We start from the raw sequence: 27755 nt of genomic DNA, 5'->3' as shown, positions 1-27755 counted from the left end.
TTTCAAAGTGTGTACATTAAACCAAATATGAACAAATTCTTTATACAGTTTAATTCCCTGCTTTTGCCTTAACATAATATTTGAATAGCTTTCTATGCAATTAAATAATCTTAGAAAAATGGATGTATAATACTTTATCACAAATTTACTACAAATTATATACAAATAAGTCATCATTTATGAAATACTTTAATATTAAATATTTAGGTTGTTTCAAGTTTTTTTATTATAAATACTGTTATAACATTTCTGAGAAATCATTATTTGTCAATTAAAAACTATTTCCTTAGAAGCGTTTCTTAGCAGTGGACTCATCGGATAAGAAGGTGTTACTGCTTTTAAGATTCTTGCAAATTACCTCTTCGTGGTTTTAAAGGAGACAGATGACGTGTTTGAAAGTGTATGTGATAAAGATCCACCTGAAAGCAATGTGGATGGTTAAGGGTTAGGCCTCTAGGTTGAACAGTTTTTCAAATAGATGTGTGGTGTGAGTTTTATAGAAAAGGCTGCTTTTAATGTATGAAAAGGAAAGTAACCCTGTACCTTACAAGGAAGCTAACGAGGCAGAATGATTTTGTGTCCTTGAACTGTCAGAGCCTGGGAAGGGGTTGGGGGACAGGTGCGCAGTGTCGGGAGGGGGGACGGCTGTGTCACTCTCGCCATCCAGTCTAGCTCTCTGGGACCCTAACAGTGGAGGTGGCCCTGACTGTGAACATGGCCATGTTCTGTGTGAAGTTGGAAGGTGGGGGAAACGTTCGAGCAGGAAGAGGAGGAACAATTGGATAAAACGTTGGTGGAACATGTGGTCACCGCACATGTTCTTTTGAAAGCTCAGCCTCCCTGTTGGTTTCCACTCTGACAGGACAGGCCGCCCTTCCTACCCCATCTGTTGGCGGGGGTTTGCTCTGCAGTGACACCTTTTGCGGGCAGAGCTGGAGAATGGGGTGTGCCAGTTAACAGGGAGAGGGGTGTGCAGTCAGTAGAGGTGGCCCAGCCGGTTTGCGCAGGGTACAGAGGCTGGTAGGTCTCAAAAACTTTCTTTTTTTTTAAATTTTATTTTTCAATTACAGTTTATGTTCAATGTTATTGTGTATTATTTTCAAGCATACAGCATAGTGGTTAGACAATCATATACTTTGTAAAATGTTCCTCCCTGATATTTCAAGAACTCACCTGGCCCTATACGTCGTTATTATAATATTATTGATTGTATTTCCTATGCTATAATTTATATCACAATGACTGTTTTGCAAATACCAATCTGTACTCCTCAATCCCTTCTTTTTTTTCAGCCAGTCCCCCAGCACCCTTCCCCTCTGGCAAACATCGGTCTATTCTTTGCAAATATGAGTTTGTTTCTGTTTTGTTTCTTCATCTATTTTTTCTTCAGGTTTTACATGTAAGTGAAATCATGTGGTATTTCTCTCTCTCTCTCTTTTTTTGTATTTCTCTTTCTCTGACTGACTTATTTCACAGAGCATAATACCTTCTAAGTCCATCCATACTGTCGGAAGTGGTAAGACTTCATCCTTTTTAATGGCTAAGTACTATTCCACTGTATATATGTTCCACTACTTTTCTATCTGCTCATCTATTGGTGGGTACTTGGGTTGCTCCATATCTTGGTTATTGTTAATAATGCTTCAATGAACAGGGGTGCATGTAGTCTTTCAAATTAGTGTTTTGGGTTTCCAGAAGTGCAATAGCTGGGTCATAAAGGCAGTCCCATTTTTAATTTTTTGAGGACCCTTCATACTGTTTTCCTTAGAAGATGTACCAATCTTCATTCCCACCAGTAGTGCACAAGAGTTCCCTTTCCTCCACATCCTTACCAATACTTGTTGTTTGTTGATTTATTGATGAGAGCCATTCTGACAGGTGCAAGGTGATATCACATTGTGGGTTTAATTTGCATTTCCCTGATGATTGGTGACATTGAGCATCTTTTCATATGTCTGTTGGCCATCTGTACATCCTCTTTGGAGAAGTGTCTATTCAGGTCCTTTGACCATTTTTAAATTGGATTGTTTGTTTTTGTTTTTGGAATGTAGTTGTATCAGTTCTTTATGTATTTTGGATATTAACCTTTATTGGATGTATCATTGGTGAATGTCTTCTTCCATTCAGTATGTTGAATTCTTCATTTCTGACTAGTTCTTTGTATGGTTTCTACGTCCTTTTTAATGCTTGCTATCTCTTTGTTAGAATTCTCACTGAGTTCATGTATTCTTTCCTTAAGTTCCTTGAGCATCCTTATAACCATTGTTTTGAACTCTGTATCTGGTAGATTGCTTGCCTCCATTTTATTTACTTGTTTTTTTCTGGAGATTTCTTCTGCTCTTTTATTTGAAGCATCGTTTTTTGTGTCCTTATTTTGTCTGCCTCTCTGTGTTTGTTTCTGTGTAGTAGGTAGACATTTGCTGTGTCCGCCAGTGGTGGCAGGGTGGCCTTAGGTAGTAGGTGTTCTTTGGGGCCCAGTGGTGCAGTCTTCCTGATCACGGGAGTGAGGTGCTCCAGCAAGAGGGGTTATGTGAGCCTTCCCCTTGTATTTGAGTCTTGATTGCTGTTGGTGTGCCCGTGGGTTGGATAGACCTTGAGGCTCGCTGGCCGTGAGGACCGGCCGTGCCCACAGAGTATGGGCCACTGTGTGAGGCTGATGTCATGAAGTGGAGTTTTTGCCCCAGCAGGGTCTAGTGCCTACCAAAGTCTCAACAAATTTTAAGAGAATATAATGAAGACCACATTCTCTAAGCACAATACAATACAATTGCATCAAAATGAAAAGGTAATATAAAAAAACAGGCCATAGATTTGAAAATTAAAATGTACAAACAAATAATTCTTGGGTTAAAAAGAATGTAACATGAAAATTATAAAATACTTGGTAAAGAATGGCAAGAAAAGTCCTATATATCTAAATATGTGGGATCTATCCAAAGCAAAAATTAGAAGTAAAAGTGTAGTGAAATATGCTTATCAGAAAACAAGAACACCTGAAAATAAATAAGCTGAGTATTCCCCATGGAGAAGGTAGGAAAAGAGCAGATTAAAAGGAAATTGCATAACCAGATAAAAGCAGAGAAGGAGCAAAATAGAAACCAGCACTGAGGATCAATGAAAGCCAAGCTTTGTTCTGTGATGTAAACCTGTAAAATAGAAATAGGAAAAAAGAATAACTAAAAAAAAAGTGCAATGTTTAAAGTCACCCCTAATCCCTCCCTTCTCCTCTCCAAAGACACAAGGACACAAGATGGTTCAGAAAGTTTTATTGTAACTTCAAGGCATGAATAATTTTTTCTAATGTAGTGTTACACAGGAGGGGTAAAAGCCAGCCAGTTTATTTTATGAGGCCAGTATAACCTTGATACTAATCCTGGACAGGATCATTCAAGGAAATAAAATTATGACAAATTTTTCTTATGAACATAAGTGAAGACTTGTGAAATGAAATGTTAGCGAAAGTAATTCTTCAATATTAAAGTACACTGTGAGTGGGTAAGGTTTACTGTAGGGTGGTTCAGGAAAATCTGTAAATGTAATAACTACTTAAGAGATTAAACAGGGGAAGCCATATGATCATCTTGAAAGAATGCAGTCATTGTTAAAACTCAAAATCCATGCATGATAAAAAGCTCTTTACAAACCAGAAATGGAAGGAAACTTTCCTGGTCTGAAAAAGTACATCTGTCAAAACATGAGGCGACCCTCATACTCCCTGGCGCATTCACACTGATGTTGGGGCGAGACGAGGGCTCCCACCATCACCTTTGTTGTTCAGCACTAGCCAGGAGGCCCCAGCCAGTGCCATAGAAGGAGACACGGAAAGAAGAAGAATAATCGGATGGAGAGACATAAAACTGTCATTTGTACAAAATATGATCCTCTGTATAGGAAATCAAAGAGAAGATGGAGACAACTCATTAGAATGAAAAAGAGAATTCTCTAAGTTTTCTGACTATATGAAAAACATACTAAAATCAATGCTGTTTTATATCTCAGCTATAAGCAATAAAAAAGTGTAATAGAAAAAATAGTGTTTAGAGCAGCCACATAAATCATAGGATACACAGAGCTATGTGTAATAAAAACGTGTAAGAGTTTTATGGAGAAAATAATAACATGGTATTGAAGGACATCCAAGAAGAGCTGAACAAATGGACAGCTGCATTATGTTCATCGATGGAAAGACTTATTTTTATTGGTATGACAAAATATTTTCAAATTCATCTATAAGTTCGATGTAATTATATTAAAAAATCTTAACAGGGTATTTTATGGAACTTGACACGCTCCTACTAAACTAAATTTGGAGCAGTCATGGGCCAAGAATAGCAAAGAAAATTGTGAAGAAGTGTAAGATGAGAAAACTTGCACTACTAGATACTGTGACTCATTAAAACTAGAGGGGTTACAGCCCCTGATCTTTCCCTACAAACCTGTTCCATCCACGCTATTCTCCCCTCAAGGCAATAATATTAAGAATCATCTCTGACTCTCTCTTTCTTTCAAACCTTGCTTCTAATCTGCCAGGACCTCCTTTTGGCTCTATCTTTAAAATACACCCTAAATCTGACCATGAGTTGCGACTTCCTCTGCTACCACCTGGTCTGGCCGTTCCTCACCTCTCTGTTTGGTACACTTTAGTCTGTTCTCAGCAGAGGAACACCAGAGTGATCCTTGTAAAACATAAATGACGTTGTTTCCTCTCCTGCTCAAAACTCAACAGGGGTCGTCCATTTCACTCAGAGTAAAATCCCAAGGCCTTATAAAAGTGCACAGGCCCCATGTGATCTGGCTTACTGATTATGTCTCACTACTTTCTCATGCTCACCCCACTCAAGCCACACTGGCTTCTCCCCTGCCTCTTAAACACAGCAGGCATATTCTTGGTGCATTTGAAGTGACTGTTTCCTTTGCCTGAAACATCCTGTACCTCAGATCTCTGAATGGGTGACCACCTCCCTGCATTCAAGTCTTTGTTTGAAGTCGTCACCTCTTTGAGGCCCGCCTGGAACACATTCATATGGCACCCTCCCTCGTACTCCTGACCCCTCTGACCTTGCCCTACATTATAAAAAAATAGCTCTTTATATTTTTAACTTGTTACGTATTGTACTTCTTTATTACTTTTAGTGCTTAATATTTGTCTTTTGCCAGGAGAGTATAAGCACTTATAATAGGGTAGGATCTTTGTTTTGTTCACTCATGTATCTCAAGTGCCTAGAGCACTTCTTGGCACACGAATAAAAATATTCGTAGGCAATGAATAGTAGGCAATAATAGGCAACAAATAAATATTTGTTGAGTAAGCTACTGAAGAACAGTATGTTATTGGTGCAGAACTTGGCAAATGAGTGGAACATAATAGGTAGTCCAGAAATAGGACCACTCATAATGACAATGATAGAGATGACATTAGAGATAAGTGGAGAAATAATAGATTATTTAATACCTTTTGAAAAAATAAAAAAATATTTAATAATTTTTGAAACTTGGATATCTATAAAGAAAATTAAATTGAATCCCTACCTCATACCCTACACAAAAGTGTTTCCAGATGAATTAGCAACCTAAAAGAAAGATCAAAAGTTTAAAACTTATGAAAATGTAGGACATTATCTTTATAACTTTAATGTATGACAAGAGTCCTTATGTATGATACACCAAAAGCACAAATTATAAAAAGAAAACATAGAGAAATTTAACCACAATTAAAATTATGACAGACCTAAAAGTGAAGGCAAAAGACAAATCCAAACAAGATATCTGCATACAGAAAAATGACCAAAAATTAGTATTCAGAATATATAAAAACAATAAATCAACAATAAAATATAATAACCTCATTGAAGAATGGACAAATCAATTTACAAAAGAGCAAAAATGAAAGCACAAATACCAACATCTTATAGGATGCAGAAAAAGCAGTTGTAAGAGGGACATTTATTTTGATAAATGTCTACATTAAAGAAAGCGAAAGATCTCAAATAAAAAACCTAACTTCACAGCTGAAGGATTTAGAAAAAGAAAAACAAACTAAGCCCAAAGTTTGCAGAAGGAAGGAAATAATGAGATCAGAGCAGAAATAAATGAAGTGGATATCAGAAAGACAATAGGAAAAAAAATCAATGAAACTCAGAGTTGTTATTTTGAAAAGATAAACAAGTCCAGAAACCTTTAGCTACACTAACCAAGAAAAAGGCGAGAGGGAAACAAGTATAAATGAGATAGGAGAGATTACAACTGATATCACAGAAATGCCACAGAAGGGTCATAAGAAACTGCAGTGAAAAATCATGTGCTAACAAATTGGATAACCAGGAAGAAATAGATAAATTCCTAAAAACATAAAACCTACCAAGATGAAATCATGAAGAAATAGAAAATCTGAACAAACTGATAATGACTAAGGAGATTGAGGCGGTAATTAAAGACCTCCCAACAAAGAAAAGCCCAGCACCAGATGGCTTCCCTGGTGAATTCTGTCAAACATCTAATGAAGAACTGACACCAGTCCTTCTCAAACTCGCCCAAAATTGAAGAGGAGGGAGCACTCCCAAACTCATTTTATGAGGCCAACACTACCCTGATATCAAACCAGATAAGGATGCTACAAGAAAACTACAGGCCCATATCCCTGAAAAATACTGGTGCAAAATTCTTATCAACATATTAGCAAATCAATTTTAATAGCATATTAAAAGGATCAAATACCATGATCAAGTGCATGCAAAGATGGGTTAACATATGTATATCAATACACGTGATGTGCACTATATTAATAGACTGAAGGATAAAAATCGTATGACTCTCAATAGATGCAGAAAAAGCATCTGCCAAAATTCAGCATCCTTTCATGGTAAAAGATCTCAACAGGTTTGAGAAGGCATAGAAGGAATATACCTTAACATTGTAAGGTCATATATGACAGACCCACAGCTAACATCATACTCAGTAGTCAGAATCTGAAAGCTTTTCTGTTCAGATCAGAAGCAAGACAAGAGTGCATTCCTACTTAACTTCGTCCTGGGAGTCCTAGCCAGAATTAGGCAAGAAAGACAAGTAAAAGGCATAGTATCAAAGAGGAAGAAGTAAAGCTGTCTCTGTTTGCGTATGACATGATCTTATGTATAGAAGACCATAAAGACTTCATAAACAAAACTGTTAGAAGTAATCAATGAATTCAGTTGCAGCGTATGAAATCAATGTAGGAAAATCAGTTGCATTTCTATACACTAACAATGAAATATTTGGAAGAAACATAAAGAAAACTTTCCCACTCATAATAGCATCAAAAACAATATAATACTTAGGAATAAATTTACCCAAGGAAGTGAAAAATCTGTACACTGAAAATTGTAAGATATTGATGAAAGAAACTGAAGACACATGGAAGTGCAAAATCAAAACCACAGCGACATATTACTGCACACCTGTCTTTGTTGTCAAACAGACAAAAGATACTAAGTGTTGGTAAGGATGTGGAGAAAAGGAAACCATATTTGGTAGGAATGTAAATTGGTATAAACCTTGTGGAAGACAGTGTGGAGTTTCTTAAAAAATTAAAAATACAACTACTGTGTGATCAGGCAATCCCACTGCTGGGTGTTTGTTTATCCAGAGGAAACGAAATCACTGTCTTGAAGAGAGATCCACACCCTCTTGTTCATTCTAGCATTCTTCACAATAACTGAGACATGGAAACAGCCTAAGTGTTGACCAGCAGATTAGTAGATAAAGAGTATGTGGGGGATTCTCTCTTGCACTCTCTCTTACACACACACACACACACACACTCACAATCATACAACCACACCCTGGAATGTTATTCAGCCATAGGAAAAGAAGGGAATCTTTCCATCTGTGACAAGGTGGAGGGACTTTGAGGGCATTATGCTTAGTGAAATAAGCCAGACAGAGAAAGAGAAATACTTTATGTTCTCACTTACATTGATACCTAAACAATGTTAAATTCATGGAAGCAGAGTAGAATGGTGATTGCTGTAGACTTGGAGGTGGGGGACTGAGGAGATGCTGGTCAAAGGGTACAAACTTCCAGTTACAAGGTGAGTAAGTTCTGGGGAATCTAACCTTCACCATGGCAACTATAGTTAATACTGCTATACTTTCTAAAAGTTGCTAAGAGAGTGGATCTTAAACGTTCTCACTATGGAAAAATGTAATGATGTGAGGTGATGGATGTGTTAACTATCTTCATTGTAATAACTTCACAACACATATGTGTGTCCAATTGCCACATGGCATACCTTAACTTACACAATGCCATTTGTCAGCTTAATCTCATTAAAGCTGGAAAAAAAAAGTTAAAGTTAAAAAAAAAGAACATAGTACCACCAATATAGCTTTGCCAAAGGATGAGAGCTGAGTCTGGTCAAGCCTCTGGATCTAGCAGCAGATTTGCAGGAAATACCGAGGATGGGGGAGCAAGTTGAACTGCACCGTGAGACTGCAGGTGACCAAAACCACCCTGCCGGCACCTCCGCAGGTCAGGTGGCCCACGTTTTCTTCACTGGGTAAACTAAAAGGAAAAGAATGGACAGGGAACTTGCCAATTAAAAGAACTTAAAGATGTCAGTTTTTAAAACTGAGCATGACCAAACAAGACTGAACAAGTATTAGAATGGACACTTGGAGTGATAAAAATACAAAGATGCGTAAGGAAGTGATTACAGTAAAAGTCAGATAAGCGGTTACTGGGGTGGGGGAGGAAAGCGTTGTGATTGGAGAGTGATACAAAGAGGGGAGTCTGGGGCGGATGGCAAAGCTGTGTATCTTGACCTCAGTGGTGTTGCAAGGATGTCCCTTTAATAAGGATGCATTGACATATGCATTTATTTTGTGCGGTTTTTATGTGTCTGTGTTTTGCTTTATAATAAAAGGTTAAAATACGTTAAAGAAATATTTAAAGAAAATCGTGCCTACTATATCTTATTTGATGATATTCATATTCTTGAGTAGATCATTGTAAATGCTGAGAACTTTGCCATAAATAAACCTGTTTTCTTTGTTTAAACAACCCCCCTGCCCCCATTCACACACTCAAAACCAAATAATAGAATGCTTAGGGTATACTGGAAGGCACTAGATAAAATATCTCATTGCTTCAAGGAGGACTTTATTCTTACAACAACCCCTATGCTAAGTTAAGTACCCCTCCAGAAATTTTAACGTTGATTATACACGGGGTCCCTGAGACCATACATGGGTCCCCTGGAGGCCTTTGCCCAGTGGAGCTGGGTCTTCCTTCTTTCCTCTCTACCGGGGTCTTGTCTCGATTCCTGTTAAATATCAAAAGGGGATGAAATATTTCTGTTCTTGCAGCAAATATTTTGTTTGGCTTGGCCTAGATCATTTAAGTGTTATAAATCTGTGCCGTGCGGATATAGTGAAGGTATAAACAGAGGATGTAGAGTCTGGAGCCATCTCTATGGGAATGTAGACATGGTCAGGGCAGGCTGCTGCTGAAAGAGCCCAGCAGGTACCCGTGTGTAGCATACCTGCTGGACCGTCACTTAGTCTTTGTGCAATTGAGGTATGTGCTGTTCAATGAACACTGCTGATTCTGAACTCCAGGGGCTGGAGTGCCTTTAGCTTGGCACACTGTACAACTCCTGGATGCGTTTGTGGCCTTTTATGCACAGAAATGCTGCCCGGGTCACTTTTTACCCAGCCTTCTCCAGATGTTTCCTGTCACCATTCCTGTGATGGTTAATTTCACCCACCAACTTGAGCTGGCTTAGGGATGCCCAGACAAAACATCATTTTTGGGTGTGTCTGTGAAGGTGTTTCTAGAGGAGATTAGTGTTTGCACTGGAAAGCTGGGCATCATTCAGCCCATTGAGTGCCAGGATTGAACAAAATGGTAGAGGAGGGCAAATTCACTCTCTGTTTGGGCTGGAACATCCATCTTCTCCTGCCCTTGAACATTGGTGCCCCTGGTTGTCAGGCTGTCGGGTTTGGACTGGAATTATGCTATTGGAATTATACTATATATATATATATATATACACACACACACACATATACTGGAATATATGTATATATATTCTATTGGTTCTGTTTCTCTGGAGAACCCTGGCTAACATAATTCCCTCCCCCCAGGAATGCAGTGAAGTAAAATTAATTGTGAATCCTTGTTCTGGGGACTTGAGGATACTCAATTTTTATAAATACTCAGTAACTATTCAGGTATATTCATCAGCAGCAGACAGTTCTCTTGCAAACAGGAGGATGGTATCTAGTGGTGTGTTACTCAAATAATACATATGCTTATGTTTTCTTTGAATTTTTTGCTTTCCTTTTAAATGTATACATTTTTAATTTTTAAAGAGATGTGATTATTACAGAAAAGCTTGAAAAAGTGAAAAAATACTTCTGTATTTTTACCACTGTAGTAGAATTATGGTTATAACTTTGTATATTTTTCTGGTCTACTTTGTTATGAATATTTTTTCATAGTTGTAATAAAAACATGCACATAGTTGTTTTCCGTCCTAGATGTAGCTTCAGGCAGTAATGACATAATCATATACATATCTCCGTGCTGTTCTGTTATCACAACAGTAATTTTTTCTACTGCATTAAGTTTCATCATTTGGCTCTATTATATATTTTAACCATTAACCTGTTTTTGGTTGCTGTATTTCCCCTCACATTTCAGTAAATATAGCTTTGTATAAAATGTAATATTATGCACATTGCTTTTTGGTTATTGTTGCTCTGAATATTTAAAGTAGACTATTAACAAGTGTCAAGAATTTCAGTAAACTTCTATGTAGTTTTTCTTTCAGCTGTGCCATTGAGTCTAACAAATCTAGCGATTGCCGTAGGATGCGCACGTTAAATTTGCCAACTGTTGTTGCCCCTGGGATCTTAATTATATATGACGTCACAGTGCCATATAGCACTTGAGTGAGGCAGTGATCTTGTTTACATTTGGAAATTAGCCACAGAATAGCAGTTGTGCACGGTTAGGAACTCGTGGTAGAAAAGGAGGGTTCTTCGGAGCCCAGGGAAATGTAAGTCATCATTTTCGACATGTGTAAGGGCGTGCGTTCTTGGGAGATGGGTCTTAGTTCCACTTGTTCAGGGGGATGCAGTAACCACTGCCGTGGGCTCCATGGTTCATAGTGGACCGGCGTGCTGTTCTTGTGACTTTCTTTCTTTGTTGTTGTTCCCTCCTCCCCTGCATTTCTCCTCTTTTTCATTCATTATGACCAGCAGTGGAACTCAGAAAAAATGTTCTTGTGGGGAGCAGTGACATGAAAGTTTATAATAACTTAAAAAATTTAAAAAGCTGAGCATATATGTGAAATTGTTAATTGACTACTTTGTTAATCTGCGTTGATTTGGGGAAGTTTTCACGTTTAAATTGGAATTTTAGTGTTACCTTTCCTTGTCAGAATTTTTTAAAAAATTGTGATATGGATGCTGATTGTTAAATAAATTTCTACAAGTTAACTATATTTTGACAAGTCCATAATGAATCAAGTGTGGAAATAATTGATCAAATGTAGTTATCCTTTTACTATGTTATTTGGAAAAGTGTAGCTTTACAACTTCATTAAAACGTAAGCCATTTTATGTTTCTGCACAATGAAAGCAAAGCGTCTATGCAAATAATCTTAAATAAAATTACTTTTAAATGTTAGATACTCTACTTTAAAAGACAAAATCTTAGTGATTTTTGATTACCAAATGACAGGAGCAACCTTTCTTGTGTAACAGAGCTTATAAAATGCAACAACTATCTTACTTTTGATAAAGGACTGATCAACATCTTGTGTTTTTCTTAGGAATGGGCTGTTTCTGGGGAGCCGAGAGGAAATTCTGGACCCTGGGAGGAGTATATTCAACTCAAGTTGGTTATGCAGGAGGCTACACTCCCAATCCTACTTATGAAGAAGTCTGCTCAGGTAGGAAGAGTTTGCTCCATCGTATTACTAGGAGGAAGAAGGCAGGGCTTGTTCTTGCTAGTAGGTAATCGGATCTTTAAAATGGAAGTATATATTTTCTTTTTGTTTTCTCAGTTTTCCCTTTCCCATTTCTGTAAACAGACTTGTTGGCTTCTCACTTTATATTTTCAGGAGATAATAAACTTCCTATGGAATGTATAATTTAGGTTTTGCTGCAGAACAGTCACCCCAAAACGTAATCATTAAAGTGATCATTGATTGGCTTATGATTCAGCAATTTAGGCTGTGCTCAGCATGGTGGTTCTTCTGCAGGTCTCATCTAGACTCACCCATGGGACTCCAGTCAATTAGGGGGTCGCCTGGGGGCCGGTTGGTTTAGGATGGCTTCACCTATATGTCTGGGAACTGGTGCTGACTGTTGGTTAATGCTTGGTGTTGTCTGGGATAATGGGGATGATGGACCATGTGTCATTGGCAGGCTGGCCTGGGTAATTCACCTGGTGGTGGCTACAGAGATTCCAGGACCAGCAAGAGAGGACAAGCCCCATTCTGTCAGCACTTTTCAAGCCTCTTTTGGAATCACACTTACTATTGTCCCATTGGCCAAACCAAGTCATATTGTCCAGTGTGGAGTCAGCACAGGAGGGCCTCCACAGAGGCATGAGTCCAGGGAGGTATGAAGAAATGGGGCCATTATTGCAGCAGTTTACCGCATGGGACCAAATAAGTCGTGTATCAGGTGTGTTTTCTTGAGGGAACACTGTGAAAACTGGCCATAAGGGAGGGATTGGCAAACTAGGCTCAAAGGCTAAGTGAGTCCTGCCTGCTGCCTTTTATATAACTAGTTTTATTGAAATGTGTCCACGCCCATTTATTTTTATATTATCTATGAATGCTTCCATGCCAAAATGGCAGAGTTGAGTGAATGCAACAGTCTTTATACCCCCCCAAACCTAAAATATTTATGATCTGTCTCTTTATAGAAAAAAAATTGTCGACCAAGATCGGCAGATGCCCCGTGGCAAATTCTAGCTGGATTTTTACCAGATACCCTCTATGGATTCGTTTTCTGTTTCTGGCCTTCAGTGATTTCCTTTACTTTTCTGCCAGCTCAGTTGCCATTTAAAACACATTTTTTCTTTTCCATGTTTTCCTTTTCAAAATAAAAATTGTATATATTTACAGTGGTGTTTTGTACAGTGAAATGATTACTACAGTCAAGCCAGTGAACACATGCATCTCCTCACAAAGTTTTTTTTGTGGTGAGAGCGCCTGCGATCTCCCCTCTTAGCAAATTTCAGATGTGCCACCCCATGTTACTAACTGGAGTCCGCATGCTGCACATTAGCTCTCCAAAACTAACTCACCCTATACAACTGGAAGTTTGTATCCTTTGACTGACATCTCCTCCTTCCCTCTCCCACCCCCAGGAGCTGCCATTCTGCTCTCTGCCTCCCTGAGTTGGACTTCTTTAGATTCTACGTACACCTCACATCGTGCAGTACTTTCGTTATTTATGTTTGCGTGCCTGCCTTATTTCACTTAGTATGAATGACCTCCGGGTTTATCCATGTTGTTGCAAAGGCAGGATTTCCTTCATTTTAAAGGCTGAATAGTATTCCAACCACCTGGGTTGCTTCCCTGTCTTGCCGAGCATAGCGGCTGCGGGGAACCTGGGGTGCAGATGTCTGTTCAAGGCATTGCTTTCCTTGTCTTTGGGTGTGTACCCAGAAGAGGGGTTGCTGGATGATGTGATAATTCTATTTTTAACTTTTTGAGGAATATTCATACTGTAAAACACATTTTTAAAGATTATTGACTGTCTTAAGAGTTCTTAATAGGGAGGGTTTATCTAGATATATAGTCCTCCATGTTGACAGAAATGAGGTTTTTAAAATGCAAAAAGAATTTTTATCTTTTAAATATAAAGGTTTAAATTGTTTTTGGGGGGGTCCTGGGGAGAGAACCCTTTCAGCTCTCTGAGGACAGGTGAGTGAAGGTGGGAAGGAATTGGAATAAGGAGTTTGTTCAGTGATGAGCATATTGAATGTTTTCTACAACATGTATTCTGATTTTGAAATGAAATTTGAGCTCTGCAACAATGGAAATATTATAAAAATACATGTTCTTGTTTTCTTGCCTCTAGAGAATTGAAATATTTTGATTGCTGTTGAAAATGTGGAATATCGAACAAATAATTTAATGGCTAATCCATTTTTCCTTGCTTCTGTTTCAAAATTAAACAAATGCTTATGCAGAGCTATAAATAGAGAGATTTAGATGAACCCTGGAGATTTCCCAAGTATATCCTCTTAAGTCTCAGGAATGGAAATGAATAGATTCCTTTCCATAATTGCAGACATGACTTAGAAAAAAGGTTGCTAAGAAAATCTTCAAATATCTACTGTTTATACTATTCTTCTCCACCAGCAAATGTTAGTAACCAATTAGAACATTGTGATTGTTTGTTTGCTCAGACTCATTCCAGTTCCACTCTTCACCTTCACAATGACAACATGATAATTCCCTTTTGTTGAATTCCTACTGTGTGCCAGACACTGTAAATAAGCACTCTTTTGCATCTTTGCTTTTTTACCATCTAATCTTCCAAACAGTCCCACGGAGTGTCTCAGTCTCCGTCTTTCACAGAGGGAGTGTTGGGGCTCAGAGAGGAAAAAGTCACTTATCCAAGGTCACAGAGCGGGAATGCCGGCCTCATTAGCTCTGAGCTCAAAGTTTAGGCCGTTGACTGTGGTGTAAGCCGCCCAGCCGTCATTATGCCCCAGAGATTCTCCATTCGCCTCGTCACACTTCCCTCCACCACATCACACGCTCTTTCTTCCAGCCTGTGTCTCTACTGTACCTTTTGGTATACTGGTGTGCTTTTTAATGATTACTGTGAGGAAAGCCCTTTTAAGATACAGCTCACGCAAACAGCTGGTGAAGTACAGACACCACGAAGCTTGGTAAAGACTGTCTATTTGATGTGAATATTGAGTTACCGGTCGTATCAGGAAGCATGGTTGTCATGGAAACTTTCTCCTGATTGGGACAACATAGTTATAAGGTCTCACCTGGACACAGAAGGGTAGATGATTTCTTTCCCTGGGCTTTGTTGTTGTTGTTGTTCTGATCATGAAAGGGAAGAACAAAACAAGCAGAGAGAAGCTGTGATAGAAAGGTCCCTTGGGTACAGAAGTGGAAGAGCCTTCGCATCCCTGGGAATAGCAGGCAGGGCAGCCAACAAGGTCCCCACCCAGCTAGAGTAATTATGGTAACTGGCTAACTAAAGATTTTTGACCGGGATGAGAACGGGGAAGACAAAAAGTGAGTTGTTCTGCCGGGGCTTCCCCACTGAAGCCGCAGGTGCTCACCGCCTTGCTGAACAAGTCAGCCCTGCAGCGTCTGACTTACAAGGGAGAAAACCCCAGTCCTTGCTAAGATGCACAGCCTTTGCTAAGGTTTCATGTGAGGGAAATGCCAGTCTGTGCTCCAGTGTTAGCGTTAATTTCAAGATTGCTTACTCTTATGTTTGTAATTCAGTTTGTAAAACTTTGGTCACAACCCAGGAATCTTTGTAAAAGTATGTATGTATGTATGTATGTATGTATTAATTCATTAATTCATTAATTTATTAATGTGTTTAAGAAAAGAAGCCTGAGGACCTGGATTGCTTGCCAGATTCCTCCTCTCGTCAGCATACTTGAGCCAAAGGTACCATTTGGTTTCTTGGGGCAATTGTCAGAAATAGAGGGGCAGCACTCAGGAGGGGGTTCTCAAAGTCCATCGGGCAAGCTTTATCATTCCCTCCCTCCCCACTGCCAACCCATCACATGATGACAAAAGTCAGAGCTTCTACAAGCATTGCCTGGGCACACCGATCAGTGTCACAAGCATGGAATCAGAACCATTGGCTATGGTTTGTCATGCCCGCTTGCTAGTGGGTGTGCATGGCCTCAGGGGCTGAATGCATGTGCCAGTGTGTATGCGAGTGTAAAAGCAGGCGAGTTTTGAGACAGGGTGCATATTAACATCTGAATGGTTTTTCTTTGTGGGTATTGATGGGCCTGTGATTCTGAGACCTGAGCTGGAGTTGCAATTAGGCACATAGAAAAGATACACAGTTTCTAACAGAGCCCCATGGTGACACAGGGGTAGAGTTGACTCTGACATGTAAGCAGAACATTTATGAGTGACTCGCCAGTGGGTCTGTTCCATGCTGGGTGATCTGGGTGGGACTTGAGCCTAACATATGTAGAAAATACAAGGAGACAACAGTAGCTCAAGGATTTGCAATAAAGTTGCCCTTTGGGACTGAAAGTATGAAGTAAGCCTATGGTGATTCAGAGCGGAGAAAGGCAGTCACTTAGAAGAGAGCTTGGCTTCTAGCTCTGTAAGACCTCCAAGTAGCTAATGGAGTGCCCTGAAAAGGGAAAGGGAAAACTAGGATCTCAGTAGGGAGGTCAGGCCAGCCTGGGAAAGGGGAGGTCCTGCCGGCACCTCCTGGGCCGCTCTGTAAGGTTCGGCTGCTGGACGGACTCCCAGAGCCTGTCACCAGGACACTTTTAAGTTCTGTCACTAACTCTCCTCTGGTTCTGATCCACACTCTATAGAAACTTCTCACCTTTTTTGTTGAGTGGAAGAAAAAAAAATAAAGAGACCAGATTAGTCATTCTTGTTTCAAATACACTTAAATGCCATTCTGAGATGTATATTTCAGTCTATTGTGAGTTTAGTCTACAATTGTCATTCTCTCTGTATTGGATTAACCTTGGGTTGAATTAAATGATAAAAGTGGAATTTTGGCCTTGGAAGCTGAATGTCAGGAGCCAGATGGCCATGATTTTCTAAAGGCTGTGACTGCCTCCTTGCATTTGCAGGGACTCCTGGTCCCTCACATGTTCATCAGTGTATTTATCCTGTTTTAAAGCAACTATCCTCCCATAACGGGCATTTAAACTTTCTTTCCTTGGAATCATCAGTTAGCACTGAACCCAAAGCTCATAGGCTGAGAAACTTGCACCTCCTAGATGTTTCAGGCCTGAATCCTGAGCTCTCTGAGAGCTGCCAGCTTCTGTACAAGGGACCGGTCTCAGCTTGGATGCAGTTACATTGCTCACAGCCACTGTTGGGCTATTCTTTCTTGTCATGTTTCAGATCTGTCTCTAAGGGATGTGCTGAGAGGTCCCTGAAGCCTTAGTGCCCACCATTCTGTACCTAAAATGATTTCCAAGGATTCATTCATTCATCTGGTGTTCTCTAAAAGCTTGGTGTGTGCCTGGCACTAGAAACTTGGAATGGAGTAGCCGTGACGAGCCTAGATTTCATGTAACCTTTCATGAATGAATTAAGTACACCATTTATTGGGAATGTAACACATGCATTGTACTAGGCATTAGGGGAAGGTTGTTTGTAGATACAAAGTTGAATAACACTAGTACCTGTCTTCAGAATTCTTCCTCTATAGTGGAATGAAAGCTTGATTTTTCACATTTGTTTTAAAGAATTGCACTGACCATGCTTTTCTGCGCGCACACACACACACACACACACACACACTCACACTCCCCCAAACATTTGTTATGCAAACTAACTGATTAACTGGCATGCTGTTGCTTTACTACACTGATTTTAGAAGTAATTGAGCTATTCACATTCCTGAATACCCTGATAGAGAATTATTCTTACATTTTATAATAATGACTATACAGATGAAAATATGAAAAGACATTCTGCAGTGGATAAGCATTCTGGGTTAATTTCAGTGCATTAGCCTAATACACAAATAACCCTACTTCTGGCAAGAAAACCCCGGATGTTCATTCACTGGGTAGTATATTTTTGCATTTTGCTTACAGATGTTCAGAACAATTCCATGTTTATTAGTCTATTCAAAAGCTTTTAGAAATCTGCACGGCGAAGTGGCATTGAAACCAGGAGCATGAAAGGGACTGCACAACTTTTCTTCATGAGTGAGGTTATACTGTCATCACAGAAAACCTGAGGCCTGGATACTTTCTGCATCAGCTGGATACTCCAGTGGATTTGCAGGCAGCATGTTCAACAGACGTCCCAAGCAGGAGCCAGGGTCTGGCAGGAGCTGACTGTGGGAATCCTCGTGTCCCCTTCCAGGGCTATAGATGCCCAGGTCATTTTGCCCCTTGGACTCAGTTTCCTCTCTTGTAAAACGGGGGCAGTGCCACTGAATGAAGCCAGTAAAGTCGTGGTGAGGTTTTTACTTGAAAATAAAATTGTTTCAAGTCAGAGAATTGAGGACACACACTTTGTATCACTGTCGCTCTTGGGCACGTTAGCGATGAAAATGAAGGGACGCGGGGGCGTTGATTGGCGGGGGACGGGTCAGCCTGCAGAGCTCCCCCGGGGCTCCCCCTGCAGCCATTGTCTTCTCCTGCAGGGTTTTTAGGTCATGACCACCCCCTTCTCCAAAGGCATATCCTTATTTCCTTGATGCTTAAGAGCTCTAACAAAGCATTGAATAATTTCCTCACTAATGTAGAGCAACTCAGTATACTTTTTTAGTTTGACCTAACTTCTGAAGTGTTTGGGTGGATGTACATGTCTCTGTGTCTTACGTGAGATTAATGATCCCATTCTTCTTCAAAGTAGTGATGAGTTGTTATTAGCAGATTTTAACCAAGCAATGTAAAACTCTTTCTAAATTCCTCACAGACTACATTAAATCTCCTTTTAGTGCACAGTAAGTCTTATTGTACTCATTTCATTGTCAGTCAAGGTAAATTGCTAAGTTATTGACACATCCCTGAAAATGCAAGAATTCTGATGTTCAGTTCTTGCTATAAGCAATTTGATCTTTTTTTGGTTCCTCTTATATTAGACATAAAATTGACCTTGAACTAGCAGCAAGCAGAATGAAAAATGCTTCTTTCTCTCAAACCACCAGACAGAAAGCAAGCCCTGAGGTCAAGGGTCCTATGACTTATAACTTTTAGGACCAAATATAGCTCATCCACCCAACCCGTCCACGTAGCTGTTCAAGACAGATGTGTTCAGTGAACAGAGCCATTGACTGAAGGACAAAATGTAGGCCGTGGGGAAATTGGTTTTATTTTTCTAAGCCTCAATCACCAGAAAAGATAGGCTTGACTTCCTGACAAGGGGCACACTCTGAAGAGCTGACACCAGGAGCCTGAGGCATGGCCCATGGGGGGGAGCAAGGCCGTTCAGACCTGGGAGGGGCTACCCCTCTTCTGGCCAAGGGGTTTTCAAAGTGGGCGGCCACAGAGCGCTCTGTTCCAGGAAGGCGCTTTGGGGGTCCACCAATGATGAGATGCTGCTTGGAGAACTCACTTACCCTTTTAGCTATATTATATATTGTCGTTTTGACTTAGTTTATTTTAGAAGGTACTTTAAAATGTTTGAAAACCACTGAGACTACTTTCTGTGTCCGATGAGGAAACAGGATGAGAGTAAGTGCTTTGGGAGATTGATTTGAGAAGGGTTCAAACTTTATTTGCCTTCCCAGATCATGCTGTTGCTGGAATGCTGGAATGTCCATTATGCCCTTTTAAGTGAGGATGGGGATCAAGGATTCAGAGTAGAAGTGGCTTTTGAGTTTGAAATGTTAAGATTTCAAGACAATGGTTTTTGTCAACTAGGTCCTGGTTATCATTTCAGTTAGGCTGGATTTTTTTTTTTCAAAACTCGAATACTGAGGGCTTTTACAGACAGCTCTTGTGTCTGCCGGAGTCCAGCGGCCGGGTGCTCTCAGCGCTGCCCGTGGGAGCCAGGAGCAGGGCCGCCGTGCAACAGCAGAGCCTGCAGGAGCCTCTCTGGTTAACCAGGGCTGTGGCACCTCCCACCTGCCCCGGTCCTCGGAGTGGGAAGGGACATCATTAAGTAAGAGTGTTGTTGCCTTACTTTCTTTCTCCTCAGAGCTTCTGCAGATCTGAGTTCCAGCCCGGGCTGTGGATCCCCAGGGCCTGCAGAGTTAGGACAGTCTACAATTGATTTATCTACCGAGCATGGCCTGGAGACCTTCCTGAGCGCCTCGTGCACATCTTTTTCTGGTTTTCAACCTGTAAGGGAAACGACACTGTGACAAGTATACATTCATTCAGTGTTACTGAACCCAGGGCAGTTTCTTCTCATCACACTGTCCATCCCTGGATTCTGACGTTAGAGCAACGTACATACTGGGGGCTCTCCTGCAGCATCTTGATGGAGCCGCGTGGTTTCTCTCGCTCATGCAGGGATGGAACTGCCATGCTAGAGTGTTGTTCGGGTCGTTCAGAGGCTTGACTTGGGGGAGTGAGCACGCAGTGCAGTGTACAGGTGATGTGCTGTGGACTGTGCACCTGAAACCTGTATTACTTTGTTAACCGGCGTCATCTAATAAATTCAATAAAAAGAAAAAAAACCCCAAGCCCCTCAAAGTTCCCAAAGTTGAAACAAAATATACAGAAGCACACTTTGATAGCACTAGAGATATATCGAGTTTGCCCAAATATTTCAGTCCAGCATCAGACATCAGAGGAAGAGGATTTCACACAGCTTCACAGGGCAAAGGCTGGCCAGCACCGAAGCAGGAGGCACCAAAACCCGCATCCTTGGGGGCAGGGGAAGCGTTCCTGCCTTTCCTTGCTAGTCAGACCTACTGGCCAAAGACTCCAGTTAGGCTGGTGTCTGTTCTTTGTCCTTTAAGTGGGGGGTGTGGGGGAATGAATTTTGATAGTTTATGGATTCTCTGAAGACTGTATTGCGTGTTCAGTGTATTCTTCACATGCCTTTGATATTTTCATGTTCTGTAGCTTGTTTGGCTGTTCAGTTCACCTCTCTCTTTGAGCAGCTTCAGTCACGGCCGGGCACAGGTATGGGGGTCAAAGGTCAACAGACCAGCTGACTTTAAATACTAAAATGTGTCAACTTTTCAGCACGTCTGATGGTAAAATTCTAATAGGTCATTTAAATGGAAAAAAATTAAATGAACAGGGACAATAATAAAAACATTCTTCTTTATACTCATTCAGCACTAGAAGTAGGCTTTGCTTTTATTGTTTCAGGATTATATTCTCAATGATTTAGAAGGGAGATTAAGAGGAATTTGCTATAGCAAGCAGTTCTTAAAACATAATTGCAAAAGCAATTGATGAATGCGCCTACACTGATTTTTTTTTTTTCAAATCACATATAATGGAACCATAATGGACTGTGAGAAAATAACCTTATAGGGGGTTGAGCTTCTCTAGGAATTTTATGTGATACTCTGGGTCTTAATTACTTCATAATGACTGACAATTTTTAGAGCCTTAGAATGAGGATGTTTTTCTTCTTTCTTTTGTAAGCTACATTAAAAATAAATATCTGGGTCAATTACTGCCCCATCTGCCAGGCTAACGTTGCAACAGAGGGATTCAGATGGAAACACGGCGCCCATCGTGTGTGTGCGTCTGCGGATCGCTCAGCTGGAATGGAGCGGCTTGGGGGAGGTCGCGGCTGTCAGCCGGCTCCCATGCTCCGACTGGCCTGGAACGCATCAGCGTGTGAGTCAGTCAGAAACCCCTGAGTGTGTCCCTCAGCTGTGGGCCGGGCTCTGCCCAATAAACCCTGGCCTCTGATGCGTGGAGTTGTGGAGTCTCTCAGGGCGGGGAGCACCGAGGAACAGAACTGTTTTCCCGGTCTCCGGTCTTTGCAAATGAGAGCTGGTGCGCCGCCGGCTCTGTGGCAGAAGCTTTCTGAGGGGGGCTGCTTGACCACAAGGAGGGGACAGAACCCTTTAATTTGCAGTTGTCTCCTTCTTCTGTTTTGTCATTTCCTCTTCTTTTCCCTCCACTTCCCTCTTTTTTTCCTTTTTTCCTCTAGTAAAGGAAACATTGCTTTTCTACTTCGGTATTTTTATTGTTTTTATAGTCCCCCCCAAAAGTCACAAGAACTGGTGCCTTAGTTCATGTTGCCCATTTTAGGGTTAGAACAGCTAGCTTATATAACATGACATTTGCAACAGCTATTACAATAGTAGCTTACATTAGTTGCTAGTTTGTGAGATACACACAACATTATCTCAGGCGGATCTCTGGCAGGCCTGTGAGACAGAACAGCACCGTTGCTCCCACCAACTGCAGTACCAGGCACTCGGGAGCAGTAAGCTGTCCGGTGTGCTGCTGGCTCATCAGAGGTACCAGTGGTCTCTTCTGGGGGTTATTTCTTTAAAAAAAACAGGGTTGCATTTCTGATTCTTCAGATAATTTCCACGTGCCTGTCTTGAGCATTTGAGAATACTTTAAAAGATAATGAATTAAGCTGTGACGTTCTGGTAGGAATAAAGTAGAATTTTGAAAGTGGTTTCTAAAGAATGTCTGGTGGTCTGGAATATTTAGATGAATTTATTTGGTTTATAGAAACGTGGATCATGGATTTCTTTGCCTTTTAGTTGGCAGGATCTTAGATCCTGTCTGTTGTAGTGATTTTTGAAATTTTTATTAAGCATTAGAGTCTTTTTCTTCAGATAAAAATTTTTGCACAGAAGTCAGTGTAAAAACAGTGTCCAAGATACTCCGACTGGAAAAGGGTGGGGAGCTGCTCCTTACATTGTCCTAATTCTTTAGGCCAAGGAGGTGCCTCCTTGGAGCTAATCTGGAAAGCTGTGGAAGGCCCGGGGCCACCACTGCAGTCTGGCTGAAGCCCATGATGGTGAAGGGCAGAGCTCCCCCCACTGCACTCAACACTTGTGCCCGAACGGAGGCCGAGCACTGAAAGTAGGCAAATTCCCAGGATCGTGCAGAAGGGCATCCAGAGAAAAAATGCTGGAAGGCATGAGAAAGGGGCCTTTTTATTCCCTGCCTGCCTAGAAAGGTACCCAGGCATCTAAATGTACCTAGAATCCCTTGCCCTGGGAGTGTTTGCATGAGTTCGAGGTCTCACAGACAGGGGCCCAGAACATCCAGTTTCTCTCTCTTACTTGTGCTCCTCCCGTTTTCAATTTCAGCTCTGGCTCCTTGAGTGTATTTACTTTAAAGCCCTCCCCCTGCTCCTCAGTCATGGGAGGTGAGGGATTGTTAGCTATTATAAGAGCTGTGACCCTGTCAGCAGACCTGCTTTGCTCCTGAAGGGTGGGTTGATAAAAAGTCATAGGTCCCTGACCTTGTATATCTTTGTGCACAAGAAAAAAAATCTGCCACCTCATTTAAAGCTTTTTAGGTTGTATTTGATAGTTTGAAAATGCTCCAGGGAACACCATCTGTCCACTTTTGAAAGTCAGGTCGTACAATGGTGAAGTCACAATCCGGGGGTGGTGGGTGGCATGGGCATTGGAAAGAAGTGATGTTTTTCTGATCTTAAACACCTTATTAAAATTAATAAATTTTGCTTTTAGAGTAGTTTTAGGTTCATAGCACAATTAAGAGGAAGATACAGGGATTTCTCATATAACCCCAGCCCCCACACATGCAGAGCCTCCCCCACTCTCTATGCACCTCCCACCAGAGTGGTGCATATACTACAGTCGATGAACCCAGAGTTCTTACTGTTCAGCGAAAGTCACTCTTGATGTTGTCATTCTTTGAGTTAGACAAATGTATAATGGCATGTGTCCATTCTGATAGTATCATACAGAGCAGTTCCATTGCCCTAAAAATCCCCTGTGCTCCACCTGTTCCTCCCCACCCCCATCCCAGGCCCTGGAAACCACTGATGTTTTTAGTATCTTCAGAGTTTTGCCTTTTCCAGATGTCATGTCATTGGAATAATACAGTATGTAGCCTTTTAAGACTGGCTTTTTTCACTTAGCAATATGCATTTAAGGTTCCCCTATGTCTTTTTATGGCTCGATAGCTTACTTCTTTTTAGCACTTAATATTCCATTGTCTGGGTGGACCATTTTATCCATTCACCTACTGAAGGGCATCTTGGTTGCTTCCCAGTTTGGGTAATCGTGAATAAAGCTGCTATAAAGCTAGGAAGCTGGTTCCACCACACAGCAGAGAGATCAACGCAGGGACTCTGTGTGAAGGTGGGCCTGGGTTGAAGGGGCGTCCTACTAGAGAGGGTTTCTATTAACCAATGCCAGGAACTCAGGGGCTTTGTCCACCAGTAGCACTTTAAGTTAAATTCTCCACTTGATGTGTGTGTGTGTGTGTGTGTGTGTGTGTGTGTTTGGAGCCACTAGGTAACAAGAAATTGTATGTGGGTTGTGGGTGGTGACAAGATCTTAGAGGAAGGTAGCTTTCTTCTTTCCTTAGAGTACCTGTGTTCAAATAAGTGTGTGTTCATGCTGCCCTTTCAATGGGCCAGGTGTCTTTCTCTGTTTAATTGTAGGCTGAGGGCATAGCTCTTTGGAGCTATAGCTCTGTGGGGGTGTTTACTATTACAGTCCTCACTGTGGGAGGCCCTAGGCTTCATCTCCTGCCCTTCTTTCCCCACCCCAAGGATCTACCACAGTAGGTTCAGAAGAAACCTCAGAGCTTTGGAGTTTGCATCTCTTCTGGGGTTCTTACTTTCACATTGCTTTTGGCTACTGAGTGTTTCTTTCATGTTATCTTTGTGAAGAATTTTTAAAGGATAAAAAAACACATTTTACTCAACATTTTAATTATATCAGACAGGAAGAGGGAAGGAGGGTCAGAGAGGCTGGAATGAGTAAAGGGGGTCAAATACATGATAACAGATGGAGACTAGACTTCTGGTGATGAGCTTGCAGAAGAGTATACAGATACCAACTTATAATGTTGCACACCTGAACTTTCTATAATGTTATTAACCAGTGTTATTAATTAATTGATTAATTAATTAAGAGAAAAGGTATTGAGCTGTCGTGTTCTTGGCCAGAGGATATTCTGAGGAGTGGTGGGTGCTCAGAGACCAATGCAGGGTTGCGAGAGATGAGAACAACATTGCCCTCAGGTGTCACTGGGCACCTGCCGGCACAGATGGAAAGAGGGGCTTGAAAGGTGCTTGGGCAGCCTAGAGGTGAGAGGAAGATAGAAGGCCATTTCCAGCTCCAAGTAAAGCAATGTGACTAAACATGGAATACCCTTAAATCAGTAAAATTTGATTTTAGAGACCTTGCTTCCCAGTGTACCAGGCAGCCTAGATTTCCCATCAGCCCATGTGTTCTGGTTTGTTTGTCTGTGAGCTTTCTTCACTTATTTTAAATTAATGCACCCAACCATTACACAAATGACCTACCTATTTGTATATAGGTATTAAATATGCACAATTTCATCTCAATCTTTGTCTAATTTCTCAAGGCTTTCATGAAAAGTACAGTACCACTTGTAAGTGGACTTGCCTTGGTCCAAAAATACACTCCCTTCCCTAGGATATAATTTTATTTTTCTGTGTGTAAGAAAAACACTCCTTTATTTGCACTTCTCTGATGATTAATGATGTTGAGCATCTTTAGGCCATCTGTATGTCCTCTTTGGAGAAGTGTCTATCCAGGTCCTTTGTCCATTTCTTAATTGGATTGTTTGTTTTTTTGGTGTTGATTTGTATGAGTTCCATATAAATTTTGGATATTAAGCCCTTATCAGATGTATCAATGAATATGTTCTCCTATTCAGTGGGTCGTCTTTTCATTTTGTTGATGGTTTCCTTTGCTGTGCAAAACCTATGTAGTTTAATGTAGTTTTATTTTTTCTTTTGTTTCTTTTGCTCTGAGAAATGTTTGATATTTTACTGCCTATGTTTTCTTCTAGGAGTTTTATGGTTTTGGGTCTAACATGTAAGTCTTTAATGCATTCTGAGTTTATTCTTGTGTATGGTGTAAGAAGGTAGTCTAGTTTCAGTTTTTTGCATATATCTGTTCAATTTTCCCAACATCATTGATTGTATATACTCTCTTTATCCCACTCTATGTTTTTGCCTCCTTTATCAAATATTAATCGACTATAAAAGCATAAGTTTATTTCTGGGCTTTATTCTGTTCCATTGTCTGTTTTTTATGCCAGTACCATGGGATTTTGATTACTCTGGCCTTGTAGTATAGTTTGATATAAGGTAGTGTGATTCCTCCAACTTTGTTCTTCTTTCTCAAGATTACTGTGGCTATTCAGAGTCTTTTGTGGTTCCATATAAATTCTTAGAGTATTTGTTCTAGGTCTGTGAAATATGCCATTGGTATCTTGATAATAATTGTGTTGAATCAATGGATTGCCTTGGGTAGTATGGGCATTTTAATGATACTGATTTTCCTACCCATAGACATGGTATGTGCTTCCACTTATTTGTGTCTTCTTCAGTGTCTTACAATTTTTTTTAGTACAGGTTTTTTACATCCCTGGTTAAATTTATCCTAGGTATTTTATTCTTTTTGAAACAATTGTGAATTGGATTGTTTTCTTAGTTTCCCTTTCTGATAGTTCATTATTGGTGTATAAAAATGCAACTGACTTTTGAATTTTTATTTTGTGTCCTGCTACTTTATCAAATTAATTTATCAGTTCTAGTGGTTTTTTTGGTGCAGTCTTTAGGGTTCTCTATATACAGTATCATGTCATCTGCAAATTATGACAAATTTACTTCTTCTAGTCTAGTTTGGTTGCCTTTTATTACTTTTTCTTTTCTGATTGCTCTGGGTAGGACATCCAGTACTATGTTGAATAAAAGTGGTAAAAGTGGATGTCCCTGTCTTATTCCCAATCTTAAGGGGCATACTTATAAATTTTACCCAGTGAGTATGATGTTGGCTGTGGGTTTATCATATATGACTTTTATTCCATTGAGGTATATATCCTCTATTTCTAATTTGCTGAGAGATTTTTATCATAAATGGGTTCTGGATTTTATGAAATGCTTTTTTTCTACATCTATTGATATGATCATGTGATTTTTATCCTTTGTTTTGTTTATGTGGTGTGTCATGTTTATTGATTCATGGATATTGTACCAACCTTGCATCCCCAGAATAAATCCTGCTTGACCCTGGTATATGATTTTTTAAATGTATTGCTGGATCTAGTTTGCTAATATGTTGTTGGGAATTTTAGCATTTATGTTCATTAGGGTTATTGGCCCATCATTTTCTTTCTTTGTAGTATCCTTGTCTGGTTTTAGAATTAATGCTGGCCTCATAAAATGAGGTTGGGAGTCTTCCTTCCTCTTGAAGTTTTTGGAGTAGTGTGAGAAGAGCAAGTGTTAATTTTTCTTTGAGTGTTTGGTAAAATTTACCTGTGAAGCCATCCAGTCCAGGACTTCTGTTTGTTGGGAGTTCTTTGATTACTGCTTCAATGTCACTAGGTGTGATCTGTCTGTTCAGATTCTCTGATTCTTCCTGATTCAGTTTGGAAGGACTGTGTGCTCCTAGCAGTTAACCGTTTCTTCCAGGTTGTCCAGTTTGTTGGCACCTATTTGATCATAATATTTGCTTACAATCCTTTGTATTTCTTTGGTGTCAGTTTTTACTTTTCTTCTTTCACTTCTGATTGTATTACTTTGGGTCCTCTGTCTTTTTTTCTTGATGGGTCTGGTTAAAGATTTGTCAATCTTGTTTATCTTTTCAAAGAACCAGCTCTTGGTTTCACTGATTTTTTTTGTACAAACATGTTTAGACTCTATTTAATTTATTTCTGCTCTGATCTTTATTATTTCCTGAAAGCAAATTATGTCCTTTATTATTTCTTGTTTAGAAGTAGGAGATGAGATTATGAGGTTACTACCTACACATTTTGGTGGTCCTACAATATGAGATTAGAGAAAGAAAATAGTGGCTGATATTTTTCCATACTTACCAGGCGTAATTCTAAATCCTTTATGTGCAACTCTTGAATTCTCGTAACATCTATATCAGGTGGGTGTTAGTATGCCTATTTTAAAGATGAGGAAATCGAGGCACAAGGGTATTAC

The 27755-nt window shown here is 40.2% G+C and overlaps 1 protein-coding gene and 1 long non-coding RNA gene across 5 annotated transcripts in view; one reads left to right on the top strand and one right to left on the bottom strand.

The window, feature by feature from the left end:
• Positions 1–27755, top strand: part of MSRA (methionine sulfoxide reductase A) — a 337717-nt gene that overhangs the window by 151835 nt on the left and 158127 nt on the right. For all 4 annotated transcript variants that reach the window (XM_028520342.2, XM_036032022.1, XM_036032023.1 and 1 more), the window contains one exon: positions 11817–11936. In XM_028520342.2, coding sequence (XP_028376143.1) covers positions 11817–11936 — 120 coding nt within the window. The remainder of the gene's footprint in view (positions 1–11816; positions 11937–27755) is intronic.
• Positions 951–23356, bottom strand: LOC118501970. The gene is made up of 4 exons (XR_004904632.1): positions 23344–23356; positions 22577–22578; positions 18369–18377; positions 951–1280 (listed from the first exon to the last, which is right to left on the bottom strand). It is a non-coding gene; the product is annotated as an uncharacterized LOC118501970 (long non-coding RNA).

This window comes from Phyllostomus discolor, chromosome 8 (assembly GCF_004126475.2).
Source record: "Phyllostomus discolor isolate MPI-MPIP mPhyDis1 chromosome 8, mPhyDis1.pri.v3, whole genome shotgun sequence".
In the NCBI taxonomy this organism is placed as follows: Eukaryota; Metazoa; Chordata; class Mammalia; order Chiroptera; family Phyllostomidae; genus Phyllostomus; species Phyllostomus discolor.
The sequence above is the reverse complement of the archived record's forward strand: the minus strand, read 5'-3'. Positions and strand labels throughout refer to the sequence as shown.